At 39.7% G+C, this 27,071-nt stretch overlaps 1 protein-coding gene across 1 annotated transcript in view; it reads left to right on the top strand.

Annotated features, from left to right (window-relative positions):
• Positions 1 to 550: 550 nt before the first annotated feature.
• Positions 551 to 27,071, top strand: part of BNC1 (basonuclin zinc finger protein 1) — a 74,029-nt gene continuing 47,508 nt past the window's right edge. Inside the window, exon 1 of the mRNA XM_066196574.1 lies at positions 551 to 583. Within this exon, the coding sequence (XP_066052671.1) occupies positions 575 to 583 (9 nt within the window). The 5' untranslated portion in view covers positions 551 to 574. The remainder of the gene's footprint in view (positions 584 to 27,071) is intronic.

Genomic DNA, 27,071 nt, shown 5'->3' with positions numbered 1-27,071 from the left:
GGAAACAGAGAAGGAAAAGGTTGATTTTTCTTGTCACTTGCCCAAGTTTTACACTGATGCTGCTTCGCATATTGCTGTGGGATCACTTCCCCTTTCCACCGTATTAGCAGTCCAATTCGGACTTTCCATCGAACTCTCTGTGCAGGCTGGAAAGGCCACCTCCTGACTTCTTGGAGCAGTCAAGGACTGTACTCCTCGGGGTGTCCGAGCACTGGCCTCCCCCAAGCCCGGAGCGCTGCCGCCGTGTGCGGCCTGGCTCCACGAGCCCGGCGGGGCAGCCGGGCCCGGCTCCTGCCCCTCAGCCCGCGCTGCGGGCGGCACCGAGGGACGGGCCGGACCGGAGCGGCCGCAAAGCGCGTCCAGCTGCGGCGGGGCGGAGCGGGGTCACAGCTGGCAGGTGACAGCCCACCTGTGACAGAACTGCGACAACCCACCTGTGACCTGCCCCCGGCCCGGAGAGCCTTAAATAAAGGGGGGGCAGAGCTGTCCACCCCGGAGCACAGGGGGCATCGCCGCCGCTTCGGGTCGCCTCAAGGCTGGCCTCAGCGCCGGGTGCCTTGTGGTCCCGTCGGACATGGAACCTGTGAGTACCTTCCCGGCGGGCGGCTTCGAGACCTCGGGGTTGTGTGGTGTTGGGATGGGGGGAAGCCGCCCTGGAGGCTCGGGGCGGCGGGTGGACCGGCGCCTTGCGGGAGGCCCCTGAGCCCTGAGGGGGCCGTGCCCGCCGGCCGCACGTGGCGGCGCCGCGAAGCCCGGGAGGCTCCGGGGGCGGCGGGGACGGAGCGGCCGCGGCCCCGGGACAGCGGCTGCGGGAGCGGCGCCTCACGGGGAACTGCCCGTGCCCGAGCCCCAGGAAGGATGGGGCGGCTTTCGGCCTCAATTTTTTGACTTGATTCTGTGAATGTGTTTTTGGTTTCTTTCGTAACTGCCAGAGGGCAGGATTTTTTTGCCCTTTCTATTAGCAAGCTTGGGCGTTGTGCGTTAGGTGATGGTTAATTGCTACCTCGTAAAGCTTTTGATAGCAGTCAGGGAAGTGTTTTTGTGGTCATAACTTACTGAAATATATGTGTATGTTTACAAGCGAAGTTGACAGCAGTATCACAACGTTATCTGAAGCCTCCTGGAAGACCCTCTGATTTCATTTTACTCATTCTGCTATTTAGGGTAAATGCTCAGGTTTAGCTTTGAGTCTTGAGCTTTCAGTGAGTTACATAAACTGCGTTTTTGTGTCATATGAGTTAACTTTTTACGGTCAATTTCCTCCTCCATTCAAACATACCGTCTTGGGTTTTGGCATTGCCTTTTGTTTTTCAACTACCAAGAGGCTGTAGAGCTCTTCAGAGCGAGCATTCTCATAATGCTTATTACTTACAGGTGGTGACTGTGACTTTACTTGTGTATAAAGATGTCTACAAAAAGGCAGCTCTAAAGGATGCCCAAAAATGCATTAATACTTTTTTTTTTCCTTTACATCCTAATGCATTTGCTCGTAGGACGTTCTCTGCAGTTCTTTTTGTGGCCAAATTGAGGGTAACATGTTACCATCAAAAAAATGAGGTGCTCATTTGTGAAATAGATTGTCTTAATTATACCATTTCATTTGATGTGTGTTTCCACTGGACAGTTCTTCAGTTGCTCTGTGTCTGCTTTGAACGGCAGTTTTGAAATAGTGAGTGTTTTTTAATCTTTTAGGGATGCTGGAACTTCTACTAAAAAAAAAAGGGAAAAAAACCCCTTTCCTCTGACTCCCTTATATTCTCAAATGAATAAAGCAGTGGATAAAAGATATTTAATCAGCTGTTGGTGTGCATAATGGCTGTTGTCATTCTAGGGGGTTTTTTTCATTCTTTGTTATTTTCAAACCCTTGTAATTAGATAAAGAGTGACTGTATTAATTCTAGTTGGGATAGCAAACAAAAAATACAAATGTGCAGGATTTAATGATTTTAGGTAACAGCAGTCTGACAGCCATATGTGCAAACTTACAGCTGGATGAGAACCTATGACAGATAAATCACAGAACTTCATTGTTCAAAGTCAGAATGGCAAAGATGGCTTTGGAAGCCTTCAATGAAAGGAATTCTTAGGTGGGAAAGAAGACTGGATGTAAGTTTTGATCATTTTGTGAATGTCACAGACTGTTCCAAGTATGTGACCATCTTGCTAATGCAGGAAGGTGTTTTGCTTGAGGGACGGCAAAAGCAAAAGGCCAGAAAACCAGGTTCTCAAGTTAGAAATGGTGTTTGCCTGGACAACCTTGAGTCTGTTACCTTCTGTATTAGAGAATTCATTGAATTTTTTTCTCATTATGTGCCTTTCCAGGCACATGGTTTGCTCATCTCACGTAAAAGGATAATGCTGACTTACATAGGGATCTTTTGTTCGTCTTTTGCCCTCTGTAATGAGATAATCAGATAATCATACTGTTAGACATAAAACTGAATTGCAGTGCACACATCCATGCAAGTGCTTTGGCATTTCTTAATGGGAAGTTTCAGTTTTGCAGCCTGTTTTGTGCTGATTTCTTTTTTTTTTTTTAATACATATTTTGATGTTATTTTTAACACAAGCAAAGAACTTCAGTAAAACTCACAGAACCATGCTCCTTGACAATATCATAGGGTTCAAGGGGCAGAGCCTGTTGAAGGAACAACACATATTGGATCTTCATTTCACTGGGCTTATTGGTAACAAAAACCAGACTACTGAAAGGATAACTGGGGAGAGAGCAGACTTCTGTTTTGTAAATGGATTTTGTAGCTGTTTGCTGACAACTTGTTTGAGAAATCTCTATTCCTGAGCTCTTTACCCTTTTGCATTGGCCCCCATCTGTTCTTGTCCTTCCTATCTCCCTTCAAATCTGTCACCTAAGTATGTTTCTTGTCCTCAGTTCCCCAGGGAGGGAAGGAACTTGCAGAAGGAATTTTATTTTTCTTCTTCTACAGTCTGAATGTTTTGAATGCATTGTGTAAAGGCATTCATTCTCCTCTCTGTTCTGGTACCTGTTGTTACACAGGCCACTTCCTTCAGCTAGTACAAGTATTTTGATTAAAATTTATGTGCAGTCGTAGCATACCCTGCAGTCCAGAGCTTCTGCAGTCTCTACTACTTTATAAATGTTTATGACTTAACCCTTGCTGTACCACTGTGGTAAGGAAGCAGTCATTTTCCCACACAGGGAAGAGAGGGAGGAAGGTGCACTGATGATTCAGAGGTGTGAAGCACTGGCAGGACCTGCACATGAAACCCCTGGTGTCTTACAAACAAGTTTTTCTAAGGTCACAGAGGGAACTGGGCCAGGGGCTTGGGTGCATGTGTTCAGCTTACATCTAACAAATGCTTTCCGTGCAAAGCACTCAATTACATTTGCATTTCTTTCATTCTAGTCCAGAAAAGCGTCTTGTCACTCAGAATATTGATTCTCACAGTTGGTCTTTTATTCATCTTAGTATGCATAGAACTTTTTTATGTATAATTCTGTGCCTGTTTTTTTAAGTACAAGCATATTTATAAATACGTGTATCACTATTTTGGTATAGACTATTTAGTAGATGATGATGTAATTCAGTTTTTTTGGTCTATCCCACATTGCTTCATACCTCCAAAGTCAGTTCTTACACCATGACTGGAAACAAATGCTGCTTCCTAGTGCAAAGTAATGTATGATACATGAAGTGTCAGGCAATTCATCAGGAGTAAGGAGGAGATGGCCCTAAGGCAAACAGTTTGCTCTTTAGAATATAATGGTTACTTAACCCTTTAACTCAGCAAGCACATGTATGGAGAACAAACAGGAGGAAAAAAGCTTCTTAAGAAGAAATGCTAATTCTGTCTTGAAATGAGGTTCTTGTATATAAGAACAAACCCTCAGCCCATCAGTGCTGATATTTATGAACAATTTATTTAAATTATAAGAACGGCATCTGAATTTGTTACTTGTGAACCGTGGGTAGTTATTTCAAGTGTTTTTAACATTATTAGTGGCATGTTCCCCAAATGAAAAATAGTTGCAGGCATGTTAATGTCTTTCTGCCCAAGTCCAACCTTGATTATTTGTTTGTTTTCAACAAGAGTTGCAATAACTGGATTACTTTCAGTGTGATTTCTTCTACAGATGAAAACCTAAAGTGTATTCTTTAAACTGTTTAAAGAAATACTGATGCTCAGCTTGAATCCTAACCTACCAGAAAACAAATTGGAAGTAGTTTTAGGAAGTGCAATATTCAAGCCTTGCCTTATTTTTCACTGCCTTTTTTTTTTTTTGCTTTTTTTTTGCTTTTTTTTTTTTTAATGAAAAGCCATGCACAAACTGAAAATTTGAACGCATTTTGCATGGGAGAAACAAATGAAATTGCCTAGATATCTGCATTCAAATCCACAAAATAAACCTGGTGAAGAATAGGGGTGAGTCTTACTCTAAGGGCTGTGACCATTTGCTTGCTGTTCATAGCCACAGATGCTTTTACCTGCAATAATGTACAAAGAATCTTTGACACACTTCACATCTACTGTTATTATTTTGAAATAAAATTGATTTTGCCTTTTTATGTGAAGTGGCATGCATTTATATTTGCTGATAGCTTTCAGCTGCTGTTTAACTACCGGTAGGTCAGTTTGTGCTTCTAGGAATCAGTATGTTTATTTTGTTGCATTTTTTTCCTTTGGTGTGATATTTACAGAGGAAAAATATTTTTAACAATGTTATTCTTTGTATGTCTGCTGTTTTTATTTTAAAGTAGCTAGTTTAGACCCAGACTGAACAAAGTACTTAAACACATGTGCAACTTCAAGCCCAGAGACTATTCACAAACTTAGAAGTTGCATGCAAATTTATGTCCCTGGGGCCAGATCAGACCCAGAGAAGGAGTTGTGGAGTTTGCTGTACGGCTTTTGGATTAGAAATACTGTTGATTTAAGGGCTAAATAGTCTGTTTGGCTAAAAGGCAGTTAATGGGTATTCTGATTCCAAGAGGGTAAAGCAGTGTCCTGGGTCTGAAGACATGAACATAAAACTGTTAAGAACTTTTTACTATGTCATTTTAGATATGGGACCACAGCATGGTATGAAAAAAGGAATGTTGTCTGATGCTAACGCTTAACTTGTAATTCCTTTCTTTAAGGAAACATGAGGATGGATTTGCTAATTGTCACTGATAGCCCTCTGTCTGTGCTTTAGTTAGTCAAGGTTTCTGGAAGAAGTATGCGTTGTATTTTCTCTCTCCTTCTACCTCCCCCCCCCCCCCCCAAAAAAAAAAAAAAAGGAGCAATTGCTTAAAAATGGCTCAGCGCAAAGCCCTCAGTTACTCCTGAAGGGGTTAATGCAGCAAAACTCTTGGAGACATCTGGCAGAAGCTGTGGGTGTTGGGTGTGGTAGATCCCAGGGCCGTACCAGTCTCTACAAGGGAGCTGTCATCCTCCTTGATTTATCCTTCCCTAATGTCACGGGGTATGGATGTTGAAACTGTGGCTAGAATGTGAAATACGAAAAACATGAAGATTATGATTTAGTGTCTGGGGAGGCTCATTGTTGGCCTCTGTTCACAAGTTGTAAGCATTGGAGGTAGCTTGACACAGGTTACAAAATCTGGTATGTAGCACAAAAAAAAAAGGCAAGAGTATTTTGGCGTTTGGAACTCCAACATGTGTTAGTGCACAAAAATGAGTGACGGCAACAATTAAATCAAAGAGTGTGCTGATGATATATTGCATTGGAAGCACATTGAAGGTGCTTGTAAATAACATTTAAATTAATGTACTTTCTGGTCCTTCATTTGCAAATAAATATAACAGGAACAGTAGATGGAAAAAATAAGGAATTAACTGTCTTCAGTAAAGATAATTTATCAGTTATTTATCAAAATTAACAGAGCTCAAATGTAAGAATATTGTGTTCATGGTTTGGCATCTTTTTGAATCTGACATCGATAAGAAGCTAAGTTTTAGAATAAATTTACATGCAGTTTTTCATAATGAAATTGATTTTGATCTTTACTTTCGTCTATCCTGACACAGTAAATGTTCTATAATTACACTAGTTGGATCAGAATGAATGCTGTGGATTTTTTGTCGAAGTACATAATTAATGTTGACTACTGAAACAAGTTTATTGCATGAAATTGTTTTTCTTGTTTCACTTTCTTAAAACATAATGAATAGGACAGTGCTTTTCTTTTGGTCATCTGATTTGTTGAGCTTGCAGTTATTTTCAAAGATAGAAGTAGCGTTGTGCTGTTAATGAGGTATTTTAAATTGGTTGGGTCTTCGCCAGAGACAGTTCCTCACACTGAGAGCTAGGAAGTTATTTCCATCTTAATGCACCTGGATAGATGAGAAAAATGCTACAGATCAGTTTATGCACTCAGGAATATCTGTGAAACTACTGGTTTTAGACGTGGTTTATCAAATGCATTAAGAAATTTGCAGGATTTTCTGAGGTTTGGAGTAGGATTGTGTTTTGAAATGTTGCTGACATTGTGTTCCCTAAGTTCCATAGCTGGAATTGTATTGGGATTCCACATTAACCTGCTTCAAAGCAGGAAGTAGCTGCTTTTCTGATACTTTTGTACATTGGAGTCTGTCTTGGCATGGCTTTATATTAACTTTGCGAGGTGATACAGCTGATGAAATAGAAGCTGAGGGGCAGTGAAGACTTAGGTATCAAATATGTGTTACTCAGTGGATTATCTTTCTGAATACCTCTGCAGTCTGAATCTTGTTTGGATTACCAGGTCATTTTGTTTCAGCTATAGTGCTGGGATCTTTGTATCATCTATCTTTGTCTTCTTGTGTTGTTGTGTAGGACCAACTGAGCTCATCAGCTGTAACTGTCTGAAGTCTGGAATAGTGGAATATGGAGCCAGTAAGATTTTGTTAGAACAGCGTACTGGTAATAATAATAAAAAAAACCTTAAAAAAAAGTAGGATCACAATATTGTAGGTATTCTCTCACAAAATAATGTATGTTTGGTCTAGTCAGGACATCTGGAGCGAGTTTGAAGTCAGAGAAAGTGGCTCAGCCATTCAAGGCTAAATGAAAAAAAAAAAGGCAGCTACATGGACTCATTATATATGCATAAACCAAGAAATTAACAAAGTGATGAGCTGTAAGAGCAGATGATGTGCCAATAAATAATGTCAACCTCCCTGTGTTCATAAACATGAACACGGGTATAGTCTTTATGTTTATGAGAACATAAAGATGGGCATTTTTCAGAAACAAAAGCCTTAGTTTTGGTATCTTGCTGTCTGCATGAAAGGAAAAGATTTGAGAAACCCTGTACCAGCAGTCTTCTGCTTCCTTTGGTGTCTCCACGGCGGTGTGTATGAGTGGCACTACTTGTATCACACACAAGTTGTTGCTCTTGACATGATCAGCCAGTTGCCCTTTTTAATGTCCAAAGAGAGTTTTACTGGTAAGTACATGTATGGGTTTCTAACAACCAGACTTCTCTGCTGTTTTGCATCATACCTACCTGCAAAAATGAGATCAGCTGTTTTTCCTCTCCTTTGTTTAGGAGGAAACAAGCTAAAAGTTGTCTTAGAGAGAAGGTTCATTCCTAGTAGGTACAGAAAATCCATGGGCTCTTGGTTTGAAAGGCCGTTTTAATTACAGGAAAGCATCTAGGCACACACAGAAATTCAAACATATTGGAAGTTGGTTTCCCAAGTCTTTGGATCTTTTCAAAATCACATATTTCCAAAGTGAGTACACCACTTGAGGAAATTTAATGCATTTATTAAGAGCTTAGTTTCAGATTTTGAGAAAGGCATTTTTACATCATCTTTCACTGAGTTGTTTTGCTTTAGTCTACTCACTACCTTACAAACTGGTAATGAAAAATCTACAGACCTAAAGTGAGGGTGTGTTAATTCTTATACCTACCTTCATACAGATATGAAAACTTCAGAAGGATGACAGCTGAAGTTTCCATTTGCAAAAATACTGCACGTCTCTGAATCTTGCTCTACTTAACAAATCATCTTTATTTGTGCAAGGAAGGTAAAAATTTTTAGAACACAGGTTTTTCTCATGAAAGTTCCATTCAAGACCATGAGTATTTTTGCTGGCTTTGAATAGGCTTTCGATCATTTGAGTCTTAAGAAATTAATCCTGTTTGGTTTATTCATCCTTTTTATAAAGAGACTGTTTGAATCACATGCTTAATTTGGAACATCTAGGTTTGTTTTCTTTTTTTCATAATGATTCTAAAAACAACTTGTTTTGTTGTTGTTTTGAGTACGTCTGTGGGAAAGTATACAGGAAAATATAGTATATAGCCTGCTTCAAGTCTAAACATGATTGCTAACGTATATACAGTGAAATGAAACACCTTCAAGATTTGAATCTAACCTGTCCGTCAGTTGCCACATTACAATAATCTAAAATCCATAGACCTTCCTTGGGCCAGTTACTATTATAATCCAGAATTTGCTGTGAATTTAAGCTGAGCCTATTATCTTTTTTTTTTAAGGGGGTTTTGTATTTTAAGATACAACTTCACCATAACTGAGAATTCCGCCTTTTAGGGAATAATATTTCAAGCAATAACATTTTGAACTTAAGTGCAGGCTTTTGGGATCTTCCGGTGAGCCACAATGTTCGTGACCACTGTGATAAATAAGATTCAGGTTGGAAACTACTTACTCAAACTAGAACTGTTCCTCCATTAAATCAGGGAAATTACTCCTTTGAGTAGCTGTTCAGCAGTGTGGATAAGAGATTCACAATCTGTCTGAAAAACCATGTGCACATTTTCCAAGAGTGTTACACATTAGCTTCTGTTCGGTCAAGCAGTTGCTTCCTCTGTAGCTAAATCCTGCTCAGTTTAAAGGCAATATTCTTTGCTTTCTGTCCTAAATATTACGTAGGAGTTCTGTCTGCTGTTAAAAAGCTCTTGTTCTCCACCCAGATGTAGCTGTATTTCAGTGAAGAGGGAAATGATCCTTGTGTATCTCTTTCCTCACTTGCCATAGTGGGGGGGGGAGGTAATGAGTTGCTTGTAGAGGAGTTTGCAGTGCTTACATGAAGTGTGCCGCCACGGAAGTTTGAAGTTATTTACTTTCAAGATGAATAGTTCTTTAAGAGATGGGTTAAGCATTTTGGCTAAATGCAAGACATTAAGTCTCTAAAAAGTCATTCTACGTATCATTTGAAACAGCATAACCCCTCCCTCCATCTTAAGTTTATAGCAATAATAAGCATTGCAGATGCTTTTCCTGGGAATTAAGGACCAGCTGGGGTAAACAGACCTCAAACTATCCTCTTAGCCAGTCATTAATCTTCAGGGAAAGCTTTTGCTTTGATCATTATTGCTAAAATATGCCTAGTGCAGCCTGGGCTTACATGCCAGTAAAAGCAAAGTAGTATTTTGCCAAAACATGAATATTCTTTTGTTTGTTAAGTAGCCCTATGTCTTGGACTCATTTTTAATGTGTGTAAACATGCTTGTGTATATGTGTGTGCACACAGACAGGAGGGCATGAGTTTCCCAGTTAAATTATTCATTCTGCATTTATAGCACTCTAAATGAAGTGGGGTGTCTGACTCAATGCTATTGTATCGATCAGCTTTTCAGTTAGCTTTGCTTTGTTTCAACTTGTGAAAAGTCTTGGATCAGGCATCTTTGATACTGAAAATTGGTAAGAAATACTTTGCCCATTTTTGATATTATGAAGACCCAGTTTACATTACCCCAGGGTACCTCACCAAGGACCAGGAAGTATCAGCAACTGTGCAGCATAATCCACTCCAGCCTGGCCTTTCCTGGTGCGGATTGATTGAGAGTTGTGCTGGTGCTCAAAATGAACTAGCTGACAATTATCAAACTAATATTTTCTTGTCCTTTTGGAAGGGACTTGTTGCTGTGCAGTGTATCTACTAAATAATCACAGGTTTCAGAAGTCAGCTGTGGTGCAGTATTTCTGAACACAGATCACAGAGCTGAAAGTCCAGCAAGCAGTCTTCTTGAACTTCCAGATTTAGATTTCCTGAAGTGTGGCAGATACAGAACTCTCAGACTGGAGTTGCCATGAATCACTCTGCTTTCCTGATGAGATTGCCATGTGTTATGTGTTAGGCAGTGTCTTCTAGTCAAGAACTAACAAGAAAACAATGTGCACTTCAGATATTTGCTGGTTTTTGCAAAATGAGCTGTATTACTTGTATATACTTTGTCAGCTTAAGCCTGGATTAGTTCAATGCTTGCAGTGTTGAAATGTGAAGTTTCACTAGAGACAGCAATTCTCTGAATTTCTACAAACATCTCTGAATTTAAGAAAATATTGGTATTTGTTGAAGGAAGAAAATTCCTGTCTTCTGTAGTTAACTCTGCTTTTGGGGGTGGGGGGTATTCTTTATGTTCTCTTGTGTTGTGTATCAGAAGTAGAGATTGTGTGGTGCCCTGTTGCATGAGGCATCAGGCACTGTAGCAACATAAAAGGTGCATGGAGTTGACAATTGAATTGTATTGAATAGATCCAGAAGAAGGGAGCTGTTTCGCAACCTGTGTCCTTTGCCCTAAAAGACTTTTGGATCTTCCCCACTACCGCCAATGTTGATTTTCTTTGTTCTGTGTTCCCTGAGGGGAATCATCAAAGTAGCGAGAGAAGGAAATCATTCTTATATCTTCTTGCCAACAGCATTTTCCCTATTTTACTATAAATGAGCACTGTGGAGGAAGTGGAGCGGGGGGAAAAATAATTCTGCAGACCTTAAACACCCTGAGCAAAATCTCAGCTATTGCAGAGTGTGAAGCTTATGGTTGCTTTTGAGAGCCCTGATGGACCTTCTTGCAAGAATCAAGCAGCTGGAATGAAGGCTCCTGCTGGTAGAGGGCTGGGTATAATCAATTCATGTATGGTCTGATCAAAGATAAAAGTATATTATGTACAGCATGTGTAATGTGAACTTAAAATATTTTTTTCTATGTTTAAGCCGTATATTTTAAATTACAAGAATTCACCTCTGTGATGCACTGCAATGAGCTTCAATGGGCAGACGTCCAATGCACTTCATTTGCCCCCCAGTGCAGTTGTCCATGCAATTTTTCATTATTGTAAGAGAAAAATATTTCAGAAAAGCAGTCGATACAGTTGCTTGATCTTGTGTCTTGGTATCAGATTTTTTTTTTTTTTTCACAACCCCCTCTCCCAAAAGTACAAAGCAATAAATAGCTAGGCATGGTGCTCTGTAAAAATAGGGTTTTGACCTCTCCATTTATTGGTATACCTTTAACCTTGCAGGATTCTAACAGTCTCTGGTTGGTCCCACTTTACACTCTGTAAAAAAGAGATGTTACTGTTAGTGTAACAGCAGTACAGTGTTACTTTATTTTCTGAACAGTTTTTAAACTGTTTCTCATCTATTAAGGGAGTCTATAATTAAAGTTGTTGGTTGCAATTTATCTCTTTGTATTTCAGCTCAGGCTGACTACTTTCTATTTAAAAACTTGTTTCTGCTGCACAGTGTAGGTGTGCAGGCTGCTAGTATTTAAGTAACTTCTCTGCCTCTGTAGACACTTCAACTACAGTAGGTAAGTAAATCCAAGTGTCAAATTTAAAAACATTGCAAAAGCTGCATTATTATTATTTAGCTCATTCCCATCATCCCTTGAAGTTACTTTGCTTTTCTTGTTAGTAGACATCCCTGGATGTCTCAAGCCTGAGAACTCACTTGAGAATTCCTGTCTGTTTTCCTGTGCTGCAGGAAAACTGCCTGCATGTTCCCCAGATCCACAGAACCATTGCCAGCATTTTTCTTTTGCTTCCTAGCAACTGCCAATTTGGCAAAAATGAATGTGTGGGACCTGGAACTTTCTAAACTGCAGGAGATGCAGAAACAAGGGTCTGTTTGTATTGCATGGATGTGTTTTATAGTACTTGAATAGCAAAGAGGTGTCAGTGTCACCAGCCTGCCAGCATGATAGATCAAGGAATAAATTTTCAGGGCAAAAAGATATTCCTGCTCTGTAAGAAGTGTTTGTAGAAGAGAGCAAAGGCAGCATGGAGAAACCACGACTGTACAGTGTGTGATACCATTTCTGTGTTTAACTGATGGCCTTCAGCCTGGGACAGTGTGCTCTCGCTGCAGTCAGGAGCAGGGATGCAGAACAGGGATGGCTTTAAAGAACTGCATTATTCAGACACAGAGTTTTCAGATAGTCATGGCAAGATAATCTTGCCATGCTGTAAATCAGTCCGCTCACTTGAATTTTGCAGCCCACACTCAGCTTTGTGCATCTTGCACTACATTAATTTTGGTTTAAACTTTGGTTGACACTCACTGCCAATCCCATGGAATACAGTGTGCATGTTTGAAAGCTGTCACACCTCTGCCTCATCCGTCACTCCAGTGCGGGAAGCCTGTGTTGTCCTTGTGGTCCTTGCCCTACTTTTCATTTCTAAAAGGTGGTTTTTCCTCCATCCTTAAAATTGCAAAGATCAGTCTCTTTTTGATCAAGCTAATCCCACTTTCTTGTTTAAAAGAAAGAAAAAAAAAAAAAAGAGAGAAAAAACCCAAACAGTACAAAAAACACCCCCAAACATTTGGGATTTTGTTCTCTGCATTCATCTTCTCTACTTGCCTGATCTGCAGACATTCTTCTGCATAGTATTTCTGATAGGAACTGGGAAGCAACTTGCTCTGCACTGAGAATTCATAACTAAATGTTCTTTTTTAGTATTTTGCTTCTTCAAGCACATTTGAATTCTAACATTTGAAGCACCTGATTAATTTTTTCAGAATGTTGGAAACAAGTTATCCCCTGGCTGAGATCTTATACAAAACATTTCAGCCTGCAGCAAGCTTTTCTGTTTAATCTGGAGTTTTAGTAAACCCTCAAAAAATCAGGTTTATAATTGAAGTGACAGCACAACCCTAATTGTAGCACTACTGGCACACCTCCACAACCAGAAGCATACATTGCTGCAATTTTTAAGAATAAAATAAAGCCCCAGTATGTTAGGCAGTGGACTTTATGTTTCCTGTAGTTTTTCTGCAATTTTAGAGAAATCCAAAAATTGCAATTTGTTGCATAGAGGACAGAATATCTACTATAGGCATAAGGCAGTGATTCAATTGGAGGCAGTGATACTGTAGATTAGCCTGAGGTGACAGTGGCATAATAAATTTTGAAAGTGTGTTTGTAACATGTAGGGAGTTTGTGTTTCCTCAGGTGGAACAGCTGGGTATGTTTGATTGGTTTTGGTTTTATTTTTTTTTTTTTTTTTGGGGGGGGGGGGGGGTTGAGGGGTGGTTTTGTGTACAGTAATACTGAAAGTCTTGAAATTTCCAGTCACATTTTGTATGAGGAAACATCTTCTCAGGGAAAAAAAAAAAAAAACCAAAAAAAAAAACCAAAAAAAAAAAAACCAAAAAAAAAAAAAACCAACCAAACAAACAAAAAAAAACCCCAAAAAACGGAGCAGCTTCCTTTAACCACGTTTCATTCACAGCTTATCCTTTCTGTGAGTTGTTGAAGAAAAATAAAAATGCTCTGTAATCTTACATCAGACCTAAGGGGCCTGAGCTGCTGGGTGATGCCAAGGACACGATATCCTGCCAGTCAGATTTTGCATTGTATAGTGACAGATTTGGGTGAGGAGAATAGACCAGTGTCATCTTCTCTTCTCATGCATGTCTCATGATACTTGTTAGCATATGAATGTGCAATTCTTTATATAATCACCTGTAATTCTCTATGGTGTAACACATCTAGCCTTGGGACTCCAGGTCCTTGGCAGGCACATAATTGCACATTAGATACTGCCTGTTATTTTCAGTTGTCAGGAGTGACAAGTGGAGCAGAGTATCAAAACAGTCATATCTTAACAAGTGGGGGGGGAAGAAAAAGTACTTTGAAATGCCTTGTATTCAACTCAACAGCCAGAAGTCATGGCTGTGAGGACAATTTAGGAATCTCTGCTAACAGTTCTCAATTAGCTGAGATCTAACCAGGCTAGAAAAAACACCTTTCACACTTTGCCAGCACTACTGACCTGTGCTTTGCACTTCTGTCACTATAAATGTTCTTTGCCACTGCCAGCAAAGCTTCTGCTGCCACTGGTTCAGTGTGAGGAGCAAGGAACAGACACTCCCAGCACTGAAGGTGCCTTCACTCCCCTGTGAAGCCAGCACAGGTCTAGCAGAGCTGGCTCTGTTCAGGCTGTACATGCATGGCAGAAGGTGTCAACTGCACAGTTGCGGGAATTTGCAGATCTCCATGCCGTGTCCCAACCCTCCATCCTGTTTTTCCAGAGATGTGCCAGGGACACAAAGGCACAGCACTGTGTTAGCAGCTGGACACCGCTTCTCCCTGTGACAGAAGGGAAGCTGATGTGTGGGTGTTTGTGAAAGATAAATGGTGACCCTGTCTTGGAAGAGTCTCTTCTAGCCCAGACTGAGGTCTGCCTCTGCAAAGAGAAACTTAAATTGCAGACACTATTGCTTGTACTGCTTTTGTTTAGGGACTGATAAACATTTTGTCATTTAACATCTGTTAATCTAAGACACCCCACAAGTATCCTCTTAAAAGGGCATATAAATGACAGTATAAATTAATGTGCTTAGCACTTCAGGCAAACCTGCATATATTTAATACTTTAATTGCACAATTATGAATTTAATATTGCATTGCTTAACATTCTTGATAGTTATGCAGTAGGAGTCCTGCCCTTCAGACCAAATAGCCTCCTATTTCCACCATAGTCCCCATGGGAGTTGTTCAAGCCATATTTGGTTCTCCCTTGAAGAGTAAATGGGGGACACACATGACAAAAATGACTGTAAACATACCAGTCTGCATCACTTCCACCAACAGTTCACACTGGTGTTATCTCTGACACTCAGGCTAACTTTTTGTAACCATCATGCAACATCGTGAGTAATAATCTGTTGTTAACACACTGTCCATCAGAAATGTTTACTCACAGAGTGACAGCTAACACATCTGGACTACATACCATGTTTGATCTGAAATACCAGACTCACTCTGCTGTAACAATGACAAAAGCATGCCATGGCTTTGCAGTTCAAAGCATTAAATATAAGGACTGTGTGATGTCTGATGTAATTTAAATATTTACAAAAGTATTGGCTATTCTAAAATACGTATTAATAAATATTGTCTAAAAATTATTACCGTTTGTAACATCTCTCATAAGTGCATTTTTATGGTGTAATTGTTACTACAAAGTTAGAAAAGCCTTTTTTGAACTAGGTTTTCTAACTGTACTGTTTAGCGAATGTGTTGTACAGTAGAGCATAAAATATACATAAAGTCTATCTTAGTGCTTCTAGTAGAGGTCTTGTGTCAAAGCATTCAGTTTTGAAGCCCAAGTATGTCCATTGTCATCAAAGCTGCATTGATGTAAATCAGGGGCAGGAATTGCTGCATCCCATGCTTTATTGCAGTGAAGGCTTTTCAGACACAGACTAAATCTTTTGCAGATGTAGAGGGGGACTCTGTAGACAGCTCTTACCACCTGGGTGCCTCACTCAGGGCTTTCTGCAGTATTCCTCAGGGAATACTGCATCCATTCTCTGCTGTGTGCCTTTCCAGGTGACTTTAGCACCCAAAAGGGAAGGGCAGCTTAGCCCCAGCCTACCTCAGTCCCTCTTAAAACAGGTCCAGAGCAGTTCACTTTGCCAGTGAAAACAACCTGTTGTGAATCAAGCAGAAAACATTTGCCCTCAAGCCTGTTAAGTGGATAAGCTAACCCTGACCATCTACCCTATTTGTACCCCTAGTACAGTCAGAGTTGCAGGTGCATTTTCCTCTGGGAAGGAACCATAACCTGTATCTTTCTAACCTGTATCTCTTCCAGCAGACTGTTGTTGTACCTACAGGATACAGGTGTAATACCAATTGCAATCTAGGAAGATTTATGTTTGAAGAAATTTTAACACTTAATAAAAAGATCATCATTTTGGATCAGTTCATTCAGTAAAGTGTTTCCTAGGACATAATGGCTTTGTTTCCTACCAAAAATCAAGACCGTTTATGTGCTTCAAACTGAGAGTTTGTGTAACTTACCCTTATTAAATCTCACAAGGAATAGGTTTTTCTTTTAGATTCCTCAGTAAGTTTTCTCTCAAGTTTTCTATCGAAAAAAAAAAAAAGCTCCTAAAGTAGATATTTGTTTCAAAATGTAAGTGGAGGAGATGACAGTAGGGAAATAGCAATAACTGGCATGGGACAAGATAGGAGATAATGACTATTTCTCTGGATCAACTTTAGCAGGATACTGTGTAGTGGGGTTTTTTTGTAAGCTGAAGAAGTCTGAGATGCAGGTGTTTCTTGTTTAAGGTGAAAAATCAAATAGTGCTTGGTCGTTTATTTAGAATGATGCCATAAGGCAAGAAGAAGCACTCTTGCATGTCACATGAAAAAAAAAAAAAAAAGATCAAATAGGCATTTCGTGACTGGAAAAATTTGTACTAAAAGGGCTTATGAGACAGAAAAAGTAGTTATGCAGAGTTTTCTCTCAATTCTTCTTTTAATGATCAGCCTCCTTGCTAGAGGAGTTCCATTTTAGACAAAAATAATCATGAAAATACTGTAATTTATATAAAATTATCCCTTGAATCTAGTGTTCTTCATAAGCCTAAGCATGTCATTTTGCAATTATTATTCATTCTAAGAGGAAAGGATATTTGAGTTTTTTCCTTTGGTCTTTTACACCCCAGGGGAAGAGCCTGTTGAGGATTTTTACAGCACTCAATGGTTTACAAGGTGCACAGGAAATATTACATTACAGAGAAAAATTTAAAAGTAATTTTGGCATCTAATGGAAATGAGAGCCTTTCTTTTAAAGTGATTCTGAATTATTAAATACCAAAGAAGATACTTCAAAATTAAGAAATTATGTGTAGGTATTTCCTGGAAGGGCCTGATTGATGTCACAGACTGAAATGAGATCCTTGGAAAACTGGAGCCCTTTTTCCTAAAGAGCCTAGAAGCAGTGTCATGGGTTTCCCAACTGTAGTCATGATTGCTCTGGCAGGAGCTTTCAACCTGTCTGCTTTCTTCTGATCAGTAAATAGAAGAGGTTTCTAGAGTGAAAGCAACTGGACTTGTGGATCCTTCTGCATCAGAAGAGCAGTTGCAATCTAGGTTGTCTGCAGGTGAACTCTTTAGAAATTGCACCGCTTAATTGCTGTCTTAGGGTCTTGTAGTTCTGAAATTGTGGATGAATGCATATCTTGTACTTTCTCTGGTTGTGCAAGGAAATATCTGTGAGAAAAGCCAAACTACAGTGAAAACTTTGACCTTGAAGTTCCTGTTTCTGAATTTGCAACATGGAAATGGAGCACTGCCACAGCATTTTGATAACCTCTTACTTTCTTTCTGGAGGTTATAGTGGTTAAAATAATGAGGAAGCTGAGAGATGCTAGCTTTTATTTCTCTGCACAGAAGGTACTCCTCAGTTTGTACTCAGCTGTTCACTTCATAAGTAGGTGGAACTATGTATGCATTAAAGGCACACATTTGATAAATGTAGGAAATGTAAAACTGGCCTTGAGAAAATGACTGAATTCCCTGGACTAACAAGAGTCCTCTTGTTTATGTTTTCATATATTTCATTGGACAGTTTTTATTTTAAAGCCAGCTGTCACAACCTGATGTTTCACAGCCTTCACTGTTGGAACACGCGTGAGTTCTGGCATCAGTCTACGTGGAATATCTGTTTGAACAAATGTAGTATCAGGGCATGCCAACTATGGCCAGTTGCATTTAGTTACAGCAGTTGCTGAATGTACCTGGAGGGTCAGCATTCAGCAGGGAGTGAAGTCAATTTTGGCATCCCTCTAATAGTGCTTTGACTCCAAAACTTGTACCTCATCATGTATGTGAAGAAAAAAAATTACTTTTCTCTCAAAGATGAGATAGCTTACTTGGCTGTGGGACCAGCATAACTGTGAGGACTCAGTTTGCACTTGGGTCATGAAGGACACTGCAAAGGCTTAATTGAAATGCAAGTCAAACTGAAACACTGATCCCTAAGACCACTGTAAAAGCCCCCAAACCATTATCTGCTCCCTGAGTTGTTTCCTACCACAGATTCTTTCTAGTCACAAGAGCATGTCTAAGGCAGCAGAACAGTTTCTTCTTGCCCACAATGCGATTTTGACATTTTGAGGGAACAATATGTATATAAGGAGCCAACTAATTTTTTAGAAATACTAGAATATATATTGGGCTTAAGTGCAGCCCTAGCATTCAAAAGTGTAGAAGGTTCCCCTAAAATAACCCTGTGAGGTCACAGCTTCTTTTGTAGGAATTAATGTAACTTATGTGCTGTGGCATAAATGGTCCCCTCTGAAATATGCAGTATGTTCATCTTCTTTGCAGTTGTGACTGTTAGAGGTGAAAGAATCCAATGGTCTGCACTGGACTATTTGCACACAAATCAAGTTGTCATTAATCACACTCTGAGAGAGTGTGCCCTATGTGGAGTGTGTTATTGTCAGAAAACTATAAAGCACATCCAGATCATTGTGCAGGAATAAAAAAATCTAAACAGTAACATACACTAAATCTAAAGAGACACATGTGAAGTATTTGGAAAATCAGTAGATTACAGTCAGCAAGTTAATGTGGGTTTTAAGGGAAATACTCTAATTAATAGACTAAACCTGTTACAGATGTTATGTATACAGGTAGGATAGATAAGAAGTATTAAAGAAAAGGAAATATTTCCTTCCACAGATGTAGGAAGGCTGGTCCTGACAACTCCCACTGACCTCATGGTCACATTCAATGAAATAATGGATCACAGTTAATTTGGGGGCTTGTCTGGTGCTGGGAACAATATGGAGCAAAGCACCTCAGGGTGCTTCTGCTGAGTGTTGTTTGAATACTGTCTGGCATTCCTGGGAAGCACAAGTGTTGCTCCATCTTCTGTCTACTTTTGTAGTTCTGGTTGGATGAAAAATTGGATATATTTATATCTGATTGTACCACTCCTCTTGGAGTGCAAGGAAGGATTAGTTTGTGTCCTTGGAAGAGTGCAAGGGCTGTAAAATCTTAACTGGTCCATTAATGTGACAGAAGGCTAAAAAAAGTCCTTGTTGTTTTCTTTCCAGTCCAAATGATAAAGGAAAAGTCATCTTGATCTAAGCATGTTGAATATGCTGAATCATGACCATTGTCAAACCACTGCAAGGGAAAAAGCTGAAGCTTCAAAGCAAACCATGGAATTGCAAGCTGCAGGCACCAGTCTATATCCAAAGATGCCAAATCTACTTAGTGTTCTGGCGTGTAGAAGGACCACTTACAGCAAAGTTACAAAACTCTACACAGTTATACATAGATAAAATCTAAATTTGAATACCAATATACTGCTCCTTGATATTTGGCACTGCCTGAACCAGTTTGGGGCTGATTTGCTTTGGGGAAGTGGCATAGCTACCCTTGCATAGTTTTGTCCTGGCTTAAACCCTATGAGGAAGACTCAATGCAAATGTGACTTTACTGCTTCCAGGCTTCAACTGGTACCTGCAGAAGGTCTGCAGAGCTCTGTGAAATCTTGCTGTGTGAGTCAGCACTCTGCCCCATGCACTGCTATGCACTTTTGACATGAGCCAACATTTATGTGTAGTCCATGAACCAGGAGCTATTTTGCAGGAGTAATCCTACCAGTTGTTTGCTTGAAACTAGCACTCTAATTCCATCCTCAGAAATATTGTTCCTATGTGAGTGTAGACCTTTTGTGAGCAGAGGTTACTCATGGAAGAAAACATTTGGCAGGATCAAGCCCAAAGACAGGAAACTGTGTGGTCACACTGAATGTAAGCTATGAAGTGTGTATGTATTACACAAAAGTTGTATTGAATATGGCATTACAAAAGGAAAGCTCTGGAAAACAGAGTACTGGGAGGTTCCAGCACAGGCAGCAGTTGGGTCTAATTTCAGTCTTTAACCTCTTTCAAGGCAGCTGTTCCATTGCCATGTAGAAATACGTTTTTACATCCACAAGTAGGACAGGCCCTTAAAAATATTTTTTTGTGATATTTCAGAGCCTTCCGAAATAATGCAGAGTTGTGTACACACATCACCATGTTCTGACTGGGATGCAAGAGAGACAAGTTTTGAAAGGACTTCTTTCTCTGATGGATGGGGAGAGAGATTTCTTGCGCTACAGAGCTAGAGGATTTTTGTGGTGGATATATAGTACGGAGTGCTACAGAATGGCTTATTCTGAAGAAGCAGGGAAATGATAGACATGATAATATTTTATATTAATAGGTGTACATTGCAAATACAAATCATATAGTGAAATTGTAATGGGAAAGTGAAGAGCTTTGTCAAATGCACTTTAGATTTCTTTTGGCAGTCATGTATTTTCCCAAGTTCAAATGACAATGTTTTGTCCAAGGAGAAGTCTTTCATTTTCTATCTGATCTGAGTGATTTGCATACAAAGGATCTATGGCAAAAAAAACCCCACTTAAATGTTGGTATTTTTATTGGTTTAAAAAGACTTGCGTCTGCATCCTTCATTTCAGAAGATCAACATCTCTCTCAAGATCTGTAGGTAGATAGCAATTACAAAAAGTGGTTCGCCCACACATACAGTGGCTTAACTCTTTAATAACAGTTATTTTTGTCCAAAAAGAAAAAAGAAAAAAAGCATGAACATATCTCAATCAATATACTTTTGTTGTTCTGCAGAATTCCTTATTTTTTTGAGCTCTTCAGGAGCATGAGCTGATAGCAGGGTCATAGCAGTGCATCTGTGGTGCTCACTCATGTCCACTCACTTGGGGAGGAAGTGGTAAAGCCTGAAGAGCTCTAGTTTATTCTCTCCATCTTAGTCCCAAAAAAGAAATGAGCAGTGAATGCTTCTACAGAACAAAGCACAGAAAAATGATAAATATCTTATGAATAATAGGTTAACTTTACCCTAGCTAATACTGAAGGTAGCATATGGTTTTACATGGCTTTATATGGTTTTATGTGGCTTTTTTAAATATGGTTTTATATGGGGTTTTAATATGGTTTCATATGGTTTATATGAGGCAGCATGTATGGTTTTATATAAACCATGAAAACAAATGCTATCACGTGAGCTTTCGATGGTATTTAGGTAGTGCAGAGGTATAGTTTGTCTTAGACTAAAAGAAAACTCAACTTGATACCTGCTATTTCTTTGTGTTCTGTTGTTTCACTGCTGTCTTTTCCTTCCTGTCTCGGTTTACACTTTTTTTAGCTTGCACAAGTATTGATACTGTTGTTTTGGCTCCTGTGGAGTCCAGTCTTACCTGACAGCCAAAGACAAAACCTTCAAGGACCACCAGGGATATTTTGAGCACCCTTTACTGTCATTCCTCTATTAGTATTTAATTACTCTTCCATAGGAGTCACAGCACATTATTTATTCCTCTGAAGAGTTGAAGTTTTTTGAGTAGGGAAACTAACATGCAGCATTTTTTTCATGAAAGATATGAGAAAAGGAGTTGTGAAAAACCATAGTTCTGGAGCTCTACTTTAGTATTTTTCATTTTCTCTTGGAACATTCAACTGTTCTCTCCTATTTTATTTGGTTTTTTTCTCACTGATGCTCCAGCACCAGAATCAAAGAATTTGCCCTGAAACCACTCCAAAACATGCTTTGGTGGAGGAAGAAAAGCCTCTGAAGCTATGGAAATGTCAGATGGGTGCTATTGAGGTGAAAGGGCAAATTTGCTAATGAAGACTATGGATGATGCAAAGTATTGCAGAGCTGACATAAAGAAGGTATTTGGTGTAAGGGTAATTGCCAGAAGTCTTTTTTAGCCCAGTGTAACTTCCAGGTAAACACAGCAATGAAAAAATCAGAAAACTGAAAAAGAAAGAACCCCGAAACCCAACCCAATTAATTAAAAACATTTTTTATAAACATAATTTAAAACATTTTTCATTATCTTGATAGGATCAATACAGGGGGCACAAGCATATGTGTGTGTGTGTATTTATGTTTACTTTTTTTTGCATTTTACTTCTGTTTCTGTCATTGCCATCTGTGTCCTGTGTCTCTTGTTGCCTTTCACCCTGTACTTACATAGATTTTGGTTTTGCGACCTTCTTTTTTGTGATAGAGATGTTTTATTCCTGGTGCAGTCTCAGGCTTAGTCCTGATCTTAGGTTATGGGAAGCCTGTGCTATGAATCAGTGGTAATAATCAATACTTGTAAATGGAGAAATGGAGGAGGACATAATAAAACTTCAGATACACTGTGGGTGTTTTCCCCCTTTAAGCTGGCATGAATTTTCATAGCTCTTTCTATAGTGGTTCCTAAGAGTTAAATTTACATGACCAGCTATCATGTTTTGCAAAGTGGATTGCAAGATGGCCTTTTCTTAAGGCAGAAGAACCCTGCTTGTTGTTTGAACTTGAATATTATCTGAAGTTGGATTGTTGTTTTTTGGGGTTTTTTTCTGGCCTCTTGGGCATAAATAGAGCAGGTGTGTGTTTGCCACAGGCCACAGCTCAGGAAAGCTATGTCAAAGCACAATGAGGTCATTGTGAAACATCAGTATTCTTCCAGAGACCTGGCTGTTACAGACAGGAACGCTTAAGAAAGATCTGTAGATGATTGCAGATGATAGACAGAAAAGACTTTAAGAAAAATCTTTGTCTGCCTAATTGTGTTTGCCCAGTGAGAACTACATCTTATCACCCACCTCTGAACAAGCTGTTTGAAGGAACTGTGTTGACAGTGAAGTGGGTTTGCACACGTCCAGTGTTCAGTTGATCTCTGAGTGCTAAGGAGATCTGGTTTCTTTAAACAAATCGTTCTGCATGTGAACAAGGTGAATATTTTCATTGTAAAGTGTGCTTTGACTTTGAGTGTGTCGGGAAATACTGTACCCACTAAATGATTATTAAATGGAAAGGAGGGAGGAGTTCCCAGGCATTATGGAGCCAGGTTCTGCAGCTGGACTCCTAGCTGACACTGACAGCACTTAGCCAGGAGTGGAAGAATATGTTGTATAACTCACTGGCTCTACCAAGTACGTCGTGGTACTCTGCAAATAAACTTTCTATCAAGGTATTTTTGGACTTCTGCCTCAAACCAAGTGGATAAGGAGCATTTATGGCTCTAGCAATAAAACTCTGCAGATGTTCTTTTTTGTATGTGCAGTACTAAAAAGGAAAGCCGTGCTATGCTTTTATCAGATCAACTTGAAATCACTACAAGTGTAGCTTAGGGTTGGGATTTATGTTTTCGCAGCAACATACCTTTTTACTCCAAGAAGGCTTTCAGTGTTTGTGCTTAAAGTCCCACATTAAGGCCCCCAAAGTGACAACAATATGGTTTTCTTTGTGAGATTTGAATGTCTGGATTAGGTCACTTCACTCTTTTATAGTTTTAACCAGCTTCAACTTGTACTGTGGTGACACACATCTGCTGACTCGATGGATCAGTGCATTAAGCTTCAGGCTGACTGGTGGGCCATGCTTGAAAGACTTTTGGCATGTGCTGGTGCCTGCATTTTTCACCCTTGACTGAAAGCATATGCTTCATACAATTGAGACAGTGTTAGCATGTGGGTCTCAGGCAGCCTCCTACACATCTGGCAGAGCCTGGCCCTCCTTCCAGGTGAATCATCTCTCCTGGGAGGGTGGCTTGCAGCACTGTGGCATCTGCAGAGTGGCAGGAAGTGTCTGAATTCATCTGAGAGTGATTTTTATCTTCACATGCTTTTCCAATTTCATCAGGCCCCTCATGCTACATTCCAAGTGACATGATTAAACCTGCCAAAGACAAAGGGAGGCTGATTGATAAAAATTATCTCTGACCCTTCACAATCTGTCATACCTTAAGATAGTAGTAATAATAGTAGTAATGATGGAATGAAATAAGTGTTGTGCAAAGGAAGTTATTATTGTTTGAATAATATTCTGTAAAACAGGATTACTTCCTTGCTTTTTGTTTCCCTTTTATCAGCCAAATTAACTTGTCATCAGCATATTAGAAGAATGGACTTGCATAGGATTATAAACTTTACATTGACTTTAAGTGGCACTTTACTGTGATTTCTATTGTCTTGGTTTTATTTTAACACTTAAGTTTTAAGGCACAATAAAGATGCAGACCAACACCAAAGGATCAGTTTTCACAGTGGAGGTCAGACATTTAGGCAGAGGTGTTTTTTAACAAGGAGTGTATGGATCTATTTTTCTCAATATGAAAAGAAAATCTTTGAAGGAAGGTTCTAAACATAACTGGTGCTATACAGCAAATAGAATATTTTATAAGCACAGAATATAAAAATATTTTTTATTCTTTAGTCTGCTGCACTAGACCAGGACTTGGGTTATATTTCCTTCCAACCAAGCATCTGGACTGATACAGATTATCTGTAAGAAAGGAGATTAACTCTTTGTACCCTGAGATGTGTTACAGATCTGTTGCATTTGCTGTCATTTCAGTATTGCCAGCAACAAAAAGTTCTTACAGAAATATAAAAACTTCTCTTGTCTTTAGTCTCTTGTCTTCTTTAGAAACTGCCCTTTGTTTTGCCAAAGGAAAACAAAAATTACTTAGGATAAAAAGCATGTATCTATTTTGAAAAAAAATAAAAAAACTAGTTTGAAAAAAACTAGCACATCTGTGTAAGTTGCAGTGTAAAGACAACGATGCAAATCTAGTTCTTGGTTACTGTAGTGTTAATGACGGGTAATTCTGTTGATTTCATTTGAGTTATTCTGAATTACTGTATCTAGTGAGGGCAGAACCTGACCCACTCGGCTTTGATGTGTGCTCTGCTCTGTCAGGAGCTGCGAGGTTCTTTTGAACAGATGCCTGTGCTCCACTGATATGTGGGGTCATTAAAAAGATCAAGATGACCAAGGCTGAGATGTTTGGACGGTTGCAGACAGCTGTGCTTTGCCTCTGCTGGCTACACGGGATGGATTCTCTATGAATTTTCCCTCTGAGGTTAGGTGTGTGGGAGCATTTTGCATACTGACCGCTGCCAATCCCCAGCCCCACGTCTGGATGTACAAATCTGGGCAAACATTACAAGTTACGGCTCTTCCTGAGAAAGCAGTAGGTTCCCATGTGTCATATAGAAGGAAATCCACGCAGGGCTTTTGCTAGGCGGGCTATGAGAAAGTTGCAGGGCTTTTCCCAGAGAGACAAGGTAGCAAATAAATAGTTGCTGAGTGTTGTTTCTGTCCTTAACAAAGGTTTGATGTTTAATGTGTTCTGTAACTACAGGACTTTGCAGTTTACTGCTACCACAGCAAAGCAGCTGGTCACCAAGTAGCTGAGTCAATGTTAGCCTGAAAGGCTTCCTTCCAGATATTTTTATGGAGGAGTTAAAATTACACAGGATTCTAAGATATCCTCAAATTATTGCAATGAATACCAGCTATCAACTTAATCAGGATATAATACTTCAAATCCTGTCAACTTGCTAAGAAGATGCTTCTTCAGGGCTCTGATGGTCATACCTTGCTAAAGCCCAAAGGTTTAATTTTATCTGTTCAGTGTTATTTTCATGCCTTTTTATCTCTTTTCTGCTGTAATAGGTACTTTATTTCAGTATATGCTCCAGTAGATTGCACCAGTGTGCATTTGTTTATTTTGTGATTTTTTTCTTTCTTTCAAAGCCTATTGGAGATAGAAAGTGAATGATGTTATTGCTTATATACAAGTATATATGTAAGAAGAATGGCATCATCCAGCATAGTAAATATGGGGTTTATTTCTCAATGCAAATAAAGTTCTGCAGCTAAATTTAGCTCAAAATACTGAATTCTTGAAATGAGAGCAGAATACAGCTGTACTTCGCTGTTTGGATACTGAAGCACAATCTCTCTTTTGTTGTTTTTTGGGGTTTTTTTTTTGTTTTTTTTTAAGAAGTCATTACACACTTGGGATCTTTCACGAACACGTTTCTGATTCATGAACTCTGTTGGTGAAGGCATTGGTATGGGGCTCTGAAGAGCAGCCATCCTTTGGATATGGGTTGGCAGAGCTACTTAGCTGTGACTTTTCCATGTGAGCCCAACCACAAGCAGTGCCCTCGGCAGTGCTGTGGGGTGGAAGGAAAGGCTATTGTGTTTTTCCCCAACAAATCCATTCCAGCTGAAGAGTTAACAGCCCAGTTATGAAAATGGGCCACATTTAAAGCACAGTGGTCCTGTGGCAGGGCAGATAAACAGCCTCTCATTTGGACCTCTATGGTTTTCCAGAAGAGAAGGAAAAGGACAAAGTTGGCTGACACTTGATCCTTCCCTTGGAAAGCCTCTTTCATTAAGTAGCTGCTGATAGGAGGTGTCATTTGGCAGTTATAAAGGCTGGGAGTTGCAGATAGGTCTCTGCAAAGGCTGTAGGCCAGAGGGAGCCCAGGAGCGGATGCAGGTGGCAGCATGCTGAGGCAAAGCCCGACAGGGCAGCACTGAGCAGTCAGACTCGAGTGCCACTTGCCTGTCTTGTCCACTCTGCAGCCAGGCAGGTAAAACTCTCTGATCTTTAGAAATGCTGCAGTGACTCGTACTTACAGCAATCTGTCCATGTAGTAGTCATTGCCTTTCCCCCCCCCCCCCCCCCACCAGTTATGGTGCAGGGATTTTTTTAAACACGTCAATATTTCTTGCCAGTCAGCATTTAGCAGCTTACACAAGAATGTAAAGGCATACAAGCACAGTGCTTCTTGCATTCTTTCAACAGTAATTCTCCTTGAGATAATTGTGATAAGTCATAAAGATATACTCCATTGTGGCAGAATTGTTCCATACCTGGAATAAAAGAAGTGGAACTGCACTTTTTTTCTCTGAAAACAAATAGAGGTGTTTTAGAATTCCTGTTTCTACTGACCTGGCTTCTGGTTTTTTGGTCTTACACTTAAACTTGGAATCTCCAATATGCAACAGGGCTTTCCTTCTTTTTTTGTATGCTTTAAGATTTTCACGGTACGGTATTTTAGATCAGGAAAGGTTGGGATATATATAGTTGTTTGTATATATCCATGTTTGTAAATTTAGATGTCCAACAGTACTTGCTATTAACAATGAACGTATATTTCTTAGTTGCACAGGTTGAGAAATGAAGTGACACTGCATGTATAATTGTGAGGT

This window comes from Chamaea fasciata, unplaced genomic scaffold (genome assembly GCF_029207755.1).
Source record: "Chamaea fasciata isolate MVZ Bird 193981 ecotype frontalis unplaced genomic scaffold, bChaFas1.0.hap1 SCAF_14, whole genome shotgun sequence".
NCBI lineage: Eukaryota > Metazoa > Chordata > Aves > Passeriformes > Sylviidae > Chamaea > Chamaea fasciata.
This window is presented reverse-complemented; position numbering and strand designations above follow the sequence as displayed.